General features: G+C 53.1%; 1 protein-coding gene across 3 annotated transcripts; it reads right to left on the bottom strand.

Annotated features, from left to right (window-relative positions):
* Positions 1-1,743: 1,743 nt before the first annotated feature.
* Positions 1,744-11,054, bottom strand: HPCAL4 (hippocalcin like 4). Of its 3 annotated transcripts, none has more exons than XM_081492073.1 (5): positions 10,907-11,054; positions 5,634-5,731; positions 4,742-4,911; positions 4,346-4,561; positions 1,744-2,822 (listed from the first exon to the last, which is right to left on the bottom strand). In XM_081492073.1, the coding sequence occupies exons 2-5, from the start codon at positions 5,647-5,649 to the stop codon at positions 2,625-2,627; spliced, it is 600 nt and encodes a 199-aa protein (XP_081348199.1). In that variant the 5' UTR covers positions 5,650-5,731; positions 10,907-11,054; the 3' UTR covers positions 1,744-2,624. The 3 variants fall into 3 exon arrangements, with proteins under 3 accessions (XP_081348199.1, XP_081348200.1, XP_081348201.1); XM_081492074.1 differs by lacking the exon at positions 10,907-11,054 and adding an exon at positions 8,462-9,020; XM_081492075.1 differs by lacking the exon at positions 5,634-5,731.
* Between the last annotated feature and the right edge of the window lie 748 nt (positions 11,055-11,802).

Genomic DNA, 11,802 nt, shown 5'->3' with positions numbered 1-11,802 from the left:
CATGAGTAGGGTCTGCCCCCCAGTTAGAAGGAAAGAAAAAGAGAAAAGAAAAAAAAAAACAGTTCCCTAAGGGAGGAAGATAGTAAAGACACTGCAAGATGCTTCCAAGGTTGAGTCAGATGCCTCCTAAGACAGCACTAACCTGTTAGCAGAACTGCCCAGAAATAGAAAATAAGATGTTTGAAAATGGGGCTTCAGTCAAGCTCCTATTTCTTTTTGGAAGACCACAGCCTCAGAAACTTCTTAGCAGGAAGCTTGTAAAGAACCAAAACCAACTTAGCTTTCTTTACAGTCAACCTCTGTACCACTCCGAGTCAGAGGAATGAGCAGGGAAGAGTCCATGAAGGGGAAAGACCCTCACAGAGCCCTGGGCTCAAGTCTGGTCACTGTGCCACCTCCTGATGTGCTCAGGCACTAGGAGCTCCACTCTGTGCCTCAGTTTCCAAGCCTGGAGAAATGGAATGAAAAATCCTATTTCCCTAGGCTGTGAGGATAGAATGAGATGGGGTCAATGGCAAGACTTAAAGCATGAAGTTCTGTGTGATTGTGAATTAGGTTAGAGTCAACATTTGGGGGATAGGATCCCCACTTTGTAAAAAGCCTTCCACTGGAAGTCTAAGCTGAGCTGGGCTGTAGAGTCCTATGTATCTCTGGTGCTGACTGACAGCATAAAACAGACTTAACGGCCAGCTCCTGAGAGTAATGGAACATCCCTTGAGACATTACCGGATAAAAACTTGCTGGTTACTCCCCAAGGATGTGAATTCCCCAGCCTGGCCATGTGGCTGGTCATAAGCAGAAGGACAAAAAGAGGGTGACAACTCAGTGGACTTGCTATCTCCAAGGGCAGCAAGAAGGAAGGTCTAGTAGAATTTGAGGGAAAAAGTCAGCTTCCCCAAGAGTTTCCATCTGCAGAGAGGGAGGACAGGTGAACACTCAGAAGTAAGAGGTATGCTGCATCCCTTTCCTGAAGGTATACTCTTGTACTCCCCAACCCAGCAATCATTCCCTGCTCCCACACTGGGTTGACAGCACCTGTGAACTAGACTGTTTTCACCAGCAGTTCAAGAGGAAATCCACTGTCACTGCACATCAAAGCTAATTTCTGATTATAAGTGCAGGAGAAGTAAAGTGAAAGACTTGATGAAGAAGCAAGATTAATTTTCCGGCAGTCAAAGCATGCAGCTGTAGAGCTCACTGATCCAGAGTTGGAAAGCAGACATTGAAAAGCAAAGCCAGTGTACTTGGAAGTTGACAAATTACCTGGAAGATTCAGGATTGGGAGTTAGAAAAAGCCTCTCAAATGGAGCACGCCCGGCACACTTTTAGGCATTTAATCCATAAATGCAGCCTGGCAGCCTAAACAGTGGCCGGCTGGTCCTCTTCTTCTAGCTCCTTCTGTAGCAGTGAAAGAACAAAGCCCATCCTTAAACTAGACCAAATCCAGATGCGGGAACGACACTTGTCTCACTCTTGGCAAGCCGTGGTCTCTGTTACTGAAGTCAGCACCTAACCAGCATTAAGTGCACAGTAGAGAGTTGCTCGCTGAATTGAAAAAAAGATCATTTAAAAGGAAGCAGCAGAAGCTGCTGACAGTGACAGTTCAGGACTCAGCCTGATAAGGAAACGCGTCATCTGGTAAAGTCGGGTGATATTTTCCTCTCTTTTTTTCTCAGCTCTTTTTTACCCCCTGAAAATTAGCACTTTCTATATTCATTTAATCATTTTGCAAGAAACCAAGTAATATAAAATATGTTTTAATATTCTCAACTAATAAAATGAGTTTAGCTCTTTTAAAGGGTCTTAAAAAGTATTACATCAGTTTCAATTTTTCTTAAAATCCCCACTGATGTGGTTCTTAGATTTCCAAATATTTTTCCTTTCATCCTTCTGCAGCTCTGTGTGGAGCTGAGCAGAAAGATTCAACTGTTCCTCTCAAACTAACCAGCCTTACTGTACCCTCTCCTCACCTGCGCTCAGTGTCCCTGTCTGAGACCCTGACCACTACCCTATGAGCTGCCAGAGGGCCAGAATGTGTCTTGTAAACTACCATGGCCTTAGCACCTAGGGGTGCCTGGCCTTGAATAGATGCTCCATAAACGTTAGTTGAAGAAAGGACTGAGTGAACACTCCAAAGGCTGGGGCCGGAGGGGCCAGGTAGAGTTGTGGGGGTAGGGCACAGACCACCCTTAAGGGTTCTGGGTCCTCAGTGAAGGACAGACCTAATCTGGCCCTGTAACTGGGGTCTGTAGGACCACATCCTATAAAGCACAATCCCAGAAGAACAGAATTTCAAAGCAGAACCCAGCCCCCTCCCTCCCTTCACCCTGCACCTTGGGGCAAAAACCAGTTCCCCTATGCCCAGCAGATGTTGGTTCTGGGCCAATACTGGGGCGGGGGCTAGACCATTAAATACCTGAGGATTTGTCTCTATTCCAGGGTGAGGTGGTCCCTCAAGGATCTTGACTGAGGAGAGCAAGGGCTTGGGCAGAGGGGTGGGTGGGCCAGAGAGTGAGGCTGGAGTCCCCCTCCCCCTCCCCCTAAGGAAGGGCCAGCCAGAGAGGTCACTGGGTTGGGAGGTGGCCATGCCCCTCCTGGCCAGGGGCCCCGCCCCTCAGCAGCCCCTACTTCTGCATGTCACACTGCAGCAGCAGCACAATAGACGGGTCACTCTTGGCGGCCTCCTTGAACTCCTCCAGCGTAATCTGATCATCCTTATCCTGATCCATCTTCTTGAAGATCTTGTCCACACGCTGCTGGGGCGTGAGCCCATCCTGGTTCATGCGCATCATGATCACAGTGCCCACCATCTTGTAAATAGCCTGGTGGGGCAAGGAGGGAGGTGTGAACACTCACAATGGGAACAGGGGATTGGAGGTGAATGAAGGGACCTGGGGGTGGCATGGAGAACAAGGGGCCGTGTGAGGATACTGGAAGGTGATGTATAGTCATTAAGACTGGCTATTGAATCAGCATCTCACACCAAACGTGTCAACTACCCAACTCTTCACCTCCAACCTGCTTCTGCCCCAGCGGGCCCTGTCTCAGTGAACAGCAAATTCATTCTTCTAGATGTTCAGACCAAAAGCCGCGATCGACATCATTCTTGACTCTCCTTTTCTCACACCCATGTCTAATCTTACAGCAAATCTTGTCAGCCCTAATTCTGTAATAGATCCAGTAACGAGTCACTGCCGGCTACCTCCACTGCTCCATGGCTGTCGCCTCCATCCCCCTGTGACCGGACTGCTGTGGAAGCCTCCCAACTGGTCTCTCCCTACTTTTGCTGCCCTCCCACCCACTCAGTCCATTCTCCACACGGAGAATAGAGAGAGCCCTTAAGGGCTTCACATCTCACTTAGAAGAAAGTCAAGTCTCTACCCCAGATGATGATGCTAAGAAACAGCCTCCTGACTACCTATCTGACCTCTTCCTACCACTCTCCCCTTGCTCATTTCTCTCCCACCACCCTGGCTCCTGGCCACTCCTTGAACACCAGAAACACAGTCTAGTGGGGTCTTTGCATTTATTGTTACTCGTGGCTCAGAGGGTAAAGAGTCTGCCTGCAGTGCAGGAGACCTGGGTTTGATCCCTGGGGCGAGAAGATCCCCTGGAGAAGGAAATGGCAACCCACTCCAGTATTCTTGCCTGGAGAATCCCATGGACAGAGGAGCCTGGCCGGCTACAGTCCATGGGGTCACACAGGGTCGGACATGACTGAGCCACTAACACTTTCATGTACAGATCACTCTTCCCCCCGACACCTATGCAGTTAGCTCCCTCACTTTATCTAGGTTTCTCCTCACGTCTCACCTTACACAAAATCACTTTTCCTTCATCGCTCTCTCCCCTTATTTTGCTTTGCTTATCTTCTTCGTAATACTTACTGCCTGACATAGCATAGGCTTTGTTTTGTTAAATTTTCTTGCTAGAAGGAATGTCCTATGAAAGCAAGAACTTTGAACAGAGACTGGCAAGTGGAAGTCTCTGTTGAAAGAACATGAGTTAAGAACTTGGACTCTTGTTGAAAGAATATGTGTTTGTTGAAAGAACAATGAGTTAAGAACTTGGGACTCGAGTCAGACTCCTTAGATTTGGAATCAAGAATGGTCTCTTGATACATTTTTTCAACTGTAAAATGGGGTTTCTAACAGCACCTACCCCCTAGACTTGTTGGGTAAAGCAGTTAACACAAGACCGGTCCTACCCTGAGCACCCAACCGAGGCTAGCCGCTGGATCCTGGGAGGAGGGAGGAGGGGAGTGGTGGGCTCCCGAGGCCTGAGTGGAGGGTGGCTGGAGAACAGCCCTCTCAGCGAAGACAGGAAGCGTGTCACCCCAACACACCTCAATGATCTCCAGCATCTCGAGACGCGTGATGCGCCCGTCACCGTCCAGGTCGTACATTTCAAAGGCCCAGTTGAGTTTCTGCTCGAAGCTGCCGCGGGAGGTGACCGAAAGGGCGCAAATGAACTCCCGGAAGTCGATGGTGCCGTCGCCGTTCTTGTCAAAGGTGCGGAAAGCGTGCTGCGCGAACTTGGAGGCGTCGCCGTAGGGGAAGAACTGAGGCGGGGACACGAGGGGCTGGGGCGCAGCGACAGCCCCGCGCTCGCGGCCCGCCCCCTGGTTGCCTGGCCCCGCGCCCGCCCCCGCCCGCCCCCGCCCGCCCCCGCCCGCCCCACGTAGTGCCTGGCCCCGCCCTCTCTCTTCCAGCCCGCCCCCGGAGTGCTTGGCTCCGCCTACCTTGATATAGAGCTGCTGAAACTCCTCCAGGTTGAGGATGCCGCTGGGGCAGTCCTTCAGGAAGCCCTTGTACCACTGCTTCAGCTCCTGTTCACTGAACTCAGTGTTTTGAACCAGGTCTTCCAGCACCTCTGGGGCCAGCTTGCTGTTGGTCTTCCCCATGGCAGGGCCTGGGGGACAGGGGGCTCCCTCAGTTTGGTCCAGGGCAAGGCCATCACCTCAGCAGCCTTCCACCAAGTCTCTGTAGGACGGGGTTCCCTTTCTCCACAACAGCCCTCTCCTCTAACAAACTCCACGTTCCCACACGACCCCCTCCTTCCACAGCGGGGGTGGGGGGGTCTCTCCTCCTCTCACCTCCACGGTGGACACCCCCACCTCCTACAGATGGCTTCTGTCATTTCACCACACTCCTTCCCATAGAAGCTCCTACCTCTCCTCCGCTCCCCTCTTCCTCCACACACAAAGTGGGGGCTTTCCCTTCATTACATTCCGATTACAGGGCCTCCTCTCCAAGCAGGCCCCTCCCCTCTCCTCACAGCAGTTTTCCTCCCCTGGCAACCAGGGTCTCTAGCCTCCCAGGGTTCAGCTCCCCTTTTTCTCACTGACCAGTTTGCAAATCACAATCTTTATTCTCTCCTCTCCTCTTTACACCTTCCATAGCTCCCTGCTGCTGCTAAGTCACTTCCGTCATGTCCGACTCTGTGCAACCCCATAGACGGCAGCCCACCAGGCTCCCCCGTCCCTGGGATTCTCTAGGCAAGAGTACTGGAGTGGGGTGCCATTGCCTTCTCCCCATAGCTCCCTACACCCATAGAATAGTCATAATCCTCTCCTCGCTATTCAGAGCTCTCTGCACTCAGCCTCTACCCACAGCTACAAGCTCCTCTCCTACCTGGCAGGTTCCTCATGTGTTCCCCTGGTGCTGTCTCCCAAGTTCTTCCTCAAGATCTTCCAGGCCACCCGAGCAAGAAGCTTCTCTCCCTCCTTCCTCTGTACAAACAGAAATCCTAGCTGGTAGCATTGATGACCCTGACTGCATTCTCCTTTTCATTAGTTCATTCGTTCCCTGAGCATTTATTGAGGCTGACTGGGTGCCAGGCCCTGTGCTGATGATGGGGATAAAGTCAACAGGAGCCAGATTTCACTAACTCATAATTAGATCAAAGAGGCTGATTGTAAAGCACTTAAATCCACACCAAGGAGTCTGGTGTGGGGCACAGAAGCCCCTGTGGCTTTAAAGCAAAGGCTGGAAAGACCACATTCATTACACAAATACTTATAGATTGTTTACAATATGGTGCTGGGGACCCAGAGAGAAGGAACGCGTTTTTCAGATTTTTCCTTGGCTGCAGTGTACAAGATGACCTGGGTCGGGAGAAGAGGGGCAGCTCTGCTGCAGAGCTCAGGTGAGAGGCGAGGACAATAGGGTGGGGTGATAGAGGGATGTGGATGGACTGAGAGATGCTAGGAGGGGGCACTGGCAGGACCTGGGGACAGAATGGGTGTGCGGCTGAGAGTGACAGAGGACTGCAGCCAATGCTCAGATCCGGGGTTGAATGGATAGAGGTGGTATTTCTGAGAAGCAGGTTTGGGGAGGGTGAAGAGTCAGGCCCCAGTGGGACCATGAGCCTCTCAAGTATCTTGTGCCTGAGGAAGTTCTTGCAGAGGGAGGTACAAACCCTCCCCAGGAAGCCTGGCTGGAGTGAGGCCCCTGGCAGGCCCTGAAGGCTGAGTTGACATTCTTGTCAGACCTCCATGGGGGGAGCGTCCTGCTAGAGCCTGACTTCCCCAGGACATGACCTGGGAGGTGAATTTGACCCACCTGGAGTCTCTTTGGAAGCGTGCCAGACCCCAGCTGCAGGGTAGCCTGTCATGAAGACACTCTGGAAAAGGACACCCACAGGCTGGCAGAAGGAATTCCACTTCCACAGCCCAGTGCATGCCTGTGTGGCTTCTAATCCTTACTGCTGGGAGTACCCTAGACAGCCAGGTCTGAGTTTGGTCAGTTCCATGCCCTCTCTCCTTGCTTCATGACTTCAAGCAATGATCTCCAACCTTTTTGGCACCAGGGACCTGTTTCGTGGAAGACAATGTTTCCACAGACCAGGGTAGGGGGATGGTTTCAGGATGATTCAAGTGCATTACATTTATTGTGCACTTTATTTCTATCATTATTACATCAGCTCCACCTCAGATCATCAGGCATTAGATCCTAGAGGTTGGGGACTTCTGAGTTATAAAATACCTCTGGATCTCAGACCCTCTGCAGGGCCATGAAGAAGATCAAGGAGCAGTGGAGGCAGCAACATCCTTGCCTGCCTCCCATCCCCAGAGGATGAATCCTATACGCTCCCAGGGGAAGTCAGGGAGGGGGAGGTGCGCCATCTTCAGGAACCTGGAACCAGGGGGTACCACACAGCTGTCCTGGGACCAGAATCAAAAGCACAACTGGAACACACACGGGCAGGAGGAGGCAGGCTCCATCTTCAGCTGCCCCCTCCTCCAAAGCACACTGAAGGCTCAGGTACAGTCAAGAAAGTTAGAGAATGCAGAGGTAGTGGTGTTTGGTGGGTCTCTGTCTCCTATGAGACGTGCCCAAGTGTCTGCGTAAGCAGTGGGAGTGGGTGGGGGCACGTCAGCATATAAGACTGCAGATCTGCCAGAACGCACACATCTGTGTGTGTGTGTGTGTGTGTGTGTGTGTGTGTGTGTGTGTGTGTGTGATGGAGTCTATGTAGCTCTCACCTTCTGCCCCTTTTCTCTCCCCTGCTCTGTGCTGCCTGCCCACCATTTTCTGTCTCCTGACCATACCTGTTCTCAGTCCCCATTTGATTCCTGGCCCACCGGGGACTATGAAGGAGGTTTCGTGTCTCTTCATTCCTTCTACCACTCTTAGGTCAGCAGGCCAAAGCTGGTGATGCCCTTTAAGATCATCCCCTTATGTTAGTGAAAAACTGGAACCCAGAGAGAGGAGAAAACTGGCTCAGAGTTACATCCAGGCTGAATCCATGCCACTTGCCTGGACTGCCCTCTCTGAATCACCTCTTGTCCACTACAGACTCCTACCTGCCTTCCAGGAAAACTATGGCTCTGATCTGCCTCTTGGCCTCAATGGGACCATTTTGCTGGCTCCAGGTCACACTATCTGATACCCAGGAAATATCCACCCTTGGGATGGACCACCAGGACCTCTGACTCAGCACATCTACAGCCAGATTCACCCTCAACCTGTGATGGTCTTTCTCTCTCCATCGCCCTTCCTTCCCTCCCTGGGAGCAGGGAGGGAATACAATCATAGTTACATTTAGTTTCCCCTCTTCCTTTTCCCTAGGTCCCACTTGCTACTAAGGCCTATTGTTCCTTCTTTTGAAGTGCTCCTGGAATGTACACCACATCCTCTCCGCACCAATCCCCCACCCTCTGCCACTGCATAGTCAGGGCCAGGGGCACAGCCAAAGGGGCTGAAACCCAGCCGAGGCACTGCTTGCCAAGCCATCCTGTGAGCTCAGCTGTCTCAGAAGGAGGGCTTTCCTTGTGATTCCTCTGTTCAACAGAATGTCTTTTCTAGTTTTGCCCAGAGGTACAAAATAGGCTAAGGTTTGCCATACCCATGGGCCCTCTCAAACTCCAGAACCCTCTAGAATCTCGTGTCTTGAGTCAACTGTCTAGCTTTACCTCCCACTACTCCCCTCACAACTACATACTTCAGTCAGAACCTACTTCAATTGTTGTTCATAATCCTTTCTTCTCTTCTGAGCTGATGCAGCTACAATCAGCCCTCAGGGCTGACTAAAGCCCACTTCCTTGTGATCAGCCTCCCTCAGACTGGAGAGTGGACAGTCAGCAGCCTGGACTTGGCATTCTGGGCTTCAGTAGACCCTGTGAGGCCACAGAGTTGACCCTGACAGGTGTGTAGACTCCAGAGCTCTCTGACCCTCACCTGGTGCTCTAGAATTCCAGAATGGAGCTTGATTTGGGGAAGAGTTTTGCATTACACTGTTGTATGGGCCAGAAACATTTCTCTAGACATTTTGCTCCATGGTAAAGAGCTTATCCTCTCCCAATAGAACCCTGTCTGCTTGGGAGCAGCTCGGACAGTGAGAAAAGTCATCTCCCCTCATTCCCATTTTCCCTCTTGTAGCTGCCCCACACAGGTTCCCACTCTGCCCTCTGTGGCAGGACAGAAGTGCCCTGCGGAGACCTAGTCTGGAACCCAGAGATGTTCAACGAATGTCCCTTTGTGGATTATATTCAAGGGGCAGAACCCTGTTCTTTCTCCTTGGAATGGCATCAGGCTGTTTTGTTTATCTGTGTTCTCCTGCCATTGTACCCACTTAGAGACAATAGAACCTAGATCTGAGGAAAGGAAGAGTTCACCCAAGGTCAAGTGGAGTCCATCAGCAGGAAGGAGAAGGCCAGAACCCACAGGGGCATGTTCTATTGGAGCTGTGGCCTGGCTGAACGTAAGCAGGCTCCTCTTGAGGGCTGCCTCCAGCTCTGAAGAAGCTGGCACTTCCCCACGCATGAAGACACTGTGCCTGTGGGCTCAGAGGCTTCTTTCAGAGGGCAGAACTCAGGGTTGTGGGCTCCAAATGGGAAGGTGGCAGAGAGGGTGGGAGGGACTGAGGGAGGCAATAATCCCACACCCTCACCAAGCTTCAGAGGAGCTGGTGCTGAGACTGTTGCCATGGTGACAATAGCTCCCTGGTCAGGAGATTTTTCTTTTTCTTCTCCTCCCTTTGCTCTTCTCCAAGCAGCAGCCATGGCGGCAATAGCCGGGTCGTCTCCTTCTCCTTATTAGTGAGGGGCAGGGGATAATAAACCAAAGGTGGGCTTGTTGACCACCTCCACCTTGGAGCTGCCCATGCCATGTCGGCTCTTGGTCCAGAAGGGACTCCTAATTAGCTCAGGCTAAGGAGGAGCCTGAGCCTGGAGAGTGTGTGGGAAGGGGCAGGCCCATACCCAGGCCTGGGTAAGAAGCAATGTCCTTTTGGTGAGGGCTAAAGCCCCTCAGACCTCCTTTCTGAAATATCCTAATGGTTTAGGAAAAGAAAGAAAGGGTCCTGTTTTCTCATAGTCAGTCATAGAATCAGAGTGCGTCAGTGTTGGAAGGTTGTCCAAGATCATCTCATCAGATCCACTCTCTGTCCTGCCCACCCAACCCTGTTTCCTATCTCATGAAGGATAAGAGAAGGAAGTGACTTGGTCAAACAGCAACTGAGGCAAAGGCAAGTTCTTCTGCCCTCCAGACTCAGGTTGCCTTAGGGAAGGAGCCATACAGTCCACATGGAGGTTTGGCACGATCCCCACTGAGCAGAAGGAAGGCAGGGGAGAGGGTACGAATTATAACGATATTTGAGAGGTGGAATGAGAAAACTTGGTGCTTTGGCAGTGAGGGGTGAGGGGAACAGAGGAGGCTGGGACCTCGGCAGCAGTGACTGACAGGTCTGGGTGGTCTGCTGAGGGGTGGTGTTTATCTTGAAGCCAGGTGAAAGAGGCGGAAGATGGGCCTCTGTCTCTCACTGAGACCATGGGGAGGGGGGCCTGCTGAGCGAGTCATGAGGAGGAGACCTGGGTGGCCCCCAGGTATGCTGTGAGCCCTGTCAGCTTGAGAGGTGGAGGTGGGGACGGCCTGAGGGGCTGTGTGAAGTGAGTGGGCTCTCTGTGGAGGTGGAGGCTGTCTTTCGGGACAGCCTCCCAAAAGACACACACATCACAGCTGTGATGTGAAGTGCCATGAGGAGCTCCTGGGGCTGGGTGATGTGGCTAAGGGCTGTCTGTGGAGGTGGGAGATGGTCATGGGGCTGAGCTGACTCCCCATGGAGCATGGGAGGGAGGGGGATGGGTTCCTCTAGCATCAGCACCACCACACCCCCAGGTGTGTGTCTGTGTGTGTCTGTGTGTCTGTGTGTGTCTTGTGTCTGTGTGTGTTGAGGACCAGAGCAGTTGTTGCTTTGGGGTTAAGGAGGCTTCTTTGCCTCCTTCCCTGGGACCTGTAGGGCCTGGACTGGAGTGGGGGTCCCCTGGCCAGGGGCGGCCCCCCATAAACTGCCGCCTATGGTGGAATCAGGGGTCAGGGAGATGAATCCGAGGGAGCAGGAGACGAGGAAATGGAGAGTGGAGGGGGAGGGAATACGTGCCTCCGCCCGGCCCTACCCGCGTTACCTGAGGCCGCTCGCCGGGTCGCTGGATGACTCTGAGCCTCCGCGGGTCGCGGGGACCGAGACGGGCTCGCAGGCCGGCCTCCAGGTTCTCCAAGGTCCGCGCCGAAGCCGCCTCCCAGCTCTGGTATCACTCTGAGTCTCTCGGAGGCGACACGATTTGCATAAGCCCCGCCTCACCCCGGGCATGCTGGGCGTTGATTGGGTCGGCTGAGGCGGAGTGGCAGGCGGGGTTTCAGGTGGGGACCGTGTGGCCAGTGAGGCCCCGCTACAGGAGCGCGCGTCGCCCGCCCGCCCTGACCTTCCCAGAGTCGCGAGGAAAAGGGGAGGGCTGTACCTTCGCCTGTATCCCGCCCCGAGACTCAGACCCCAGGCCATCGTCTGAGGTTAAAAGTGTCCACGATTGAAGTGGATTCGCAAAAACAACCTCACGGTTGCCATGGGAACGGAAGAACCACAGCAGAGGCTCTAAACCTTTCCTTCTTGGGCCCAGCGAGGGTGGGGATGGAAAAGGGGATGAGTCACAAGATGTGACCCCCCCCCTCCTCCGCACATCCCACCCAAAATCAGAGGAAGGCCACGAGGAACTGAGTGGGGAGGGAAGAGATGAGGTGGTCAGCAGCCTACGCCATCACATCATTCATCGCCTCCCTCAACACACCCACTCCCGTCAAGCCATGGCAAGTGGGCGAGGACGGCGAAGAACCCAGCCTCTACCTAACCCCACGCTATAATTTCGATCCTTCCCCCAGACAGGCCTTCCTTACTTCTCACGGAGTCCGAGGAGGCCTCACGGGATCTCCCCGAGAGGTATCTCTCTGCCTGCCCCATAAACCCCTCCATTTCCCACCCTCCCGGCTTCCCGTCCCGTAGACGGAGCCTGTCCCCAGCCCCCGCCAG

The sequence above is a fragment of the Giraffa tippelskirchi genome, chromosome 5, assembly GCF_054371585.1.
Source record: "Giraffa tippelskirchi isolate mGirTip1 chromosome 5, T2T-mGirTip1v1.2.pri, whole genome shotgun sequence".
Taxonomy (NCBI): Eukaryota; Metazoa; Chordata; class Mammalia; order Artiodactyla; family Giraffidae; genus Giraffa; species Giraffa tippelskirchi.
The sequence above is the reverse complement of the archived record's forward strand: the minus strand, read 5'-3'. Positions and strand labels throughout refer to the sequence as shown.

Bases quoted from the DNA above. Each gene is read 5' to 3' on its own strand.
- HPCAL4 (XM_081492073.1), bottom strand. The intron at 4,562-4,741 runs GTAGGCGGAGCC...TCCCCGCCTCAG, and splicing joins TTCAGCAGCTCTATATCAAG to TTCTTCCCCTACGGCGACGC. The intron at 2,823-4,345 runs GTGTGTTGGGGT...TTGCCCCACCAG, and splicing joins AGATGCTGGAGATCATTGAG to GCTATTTACAAGATGGTGGG.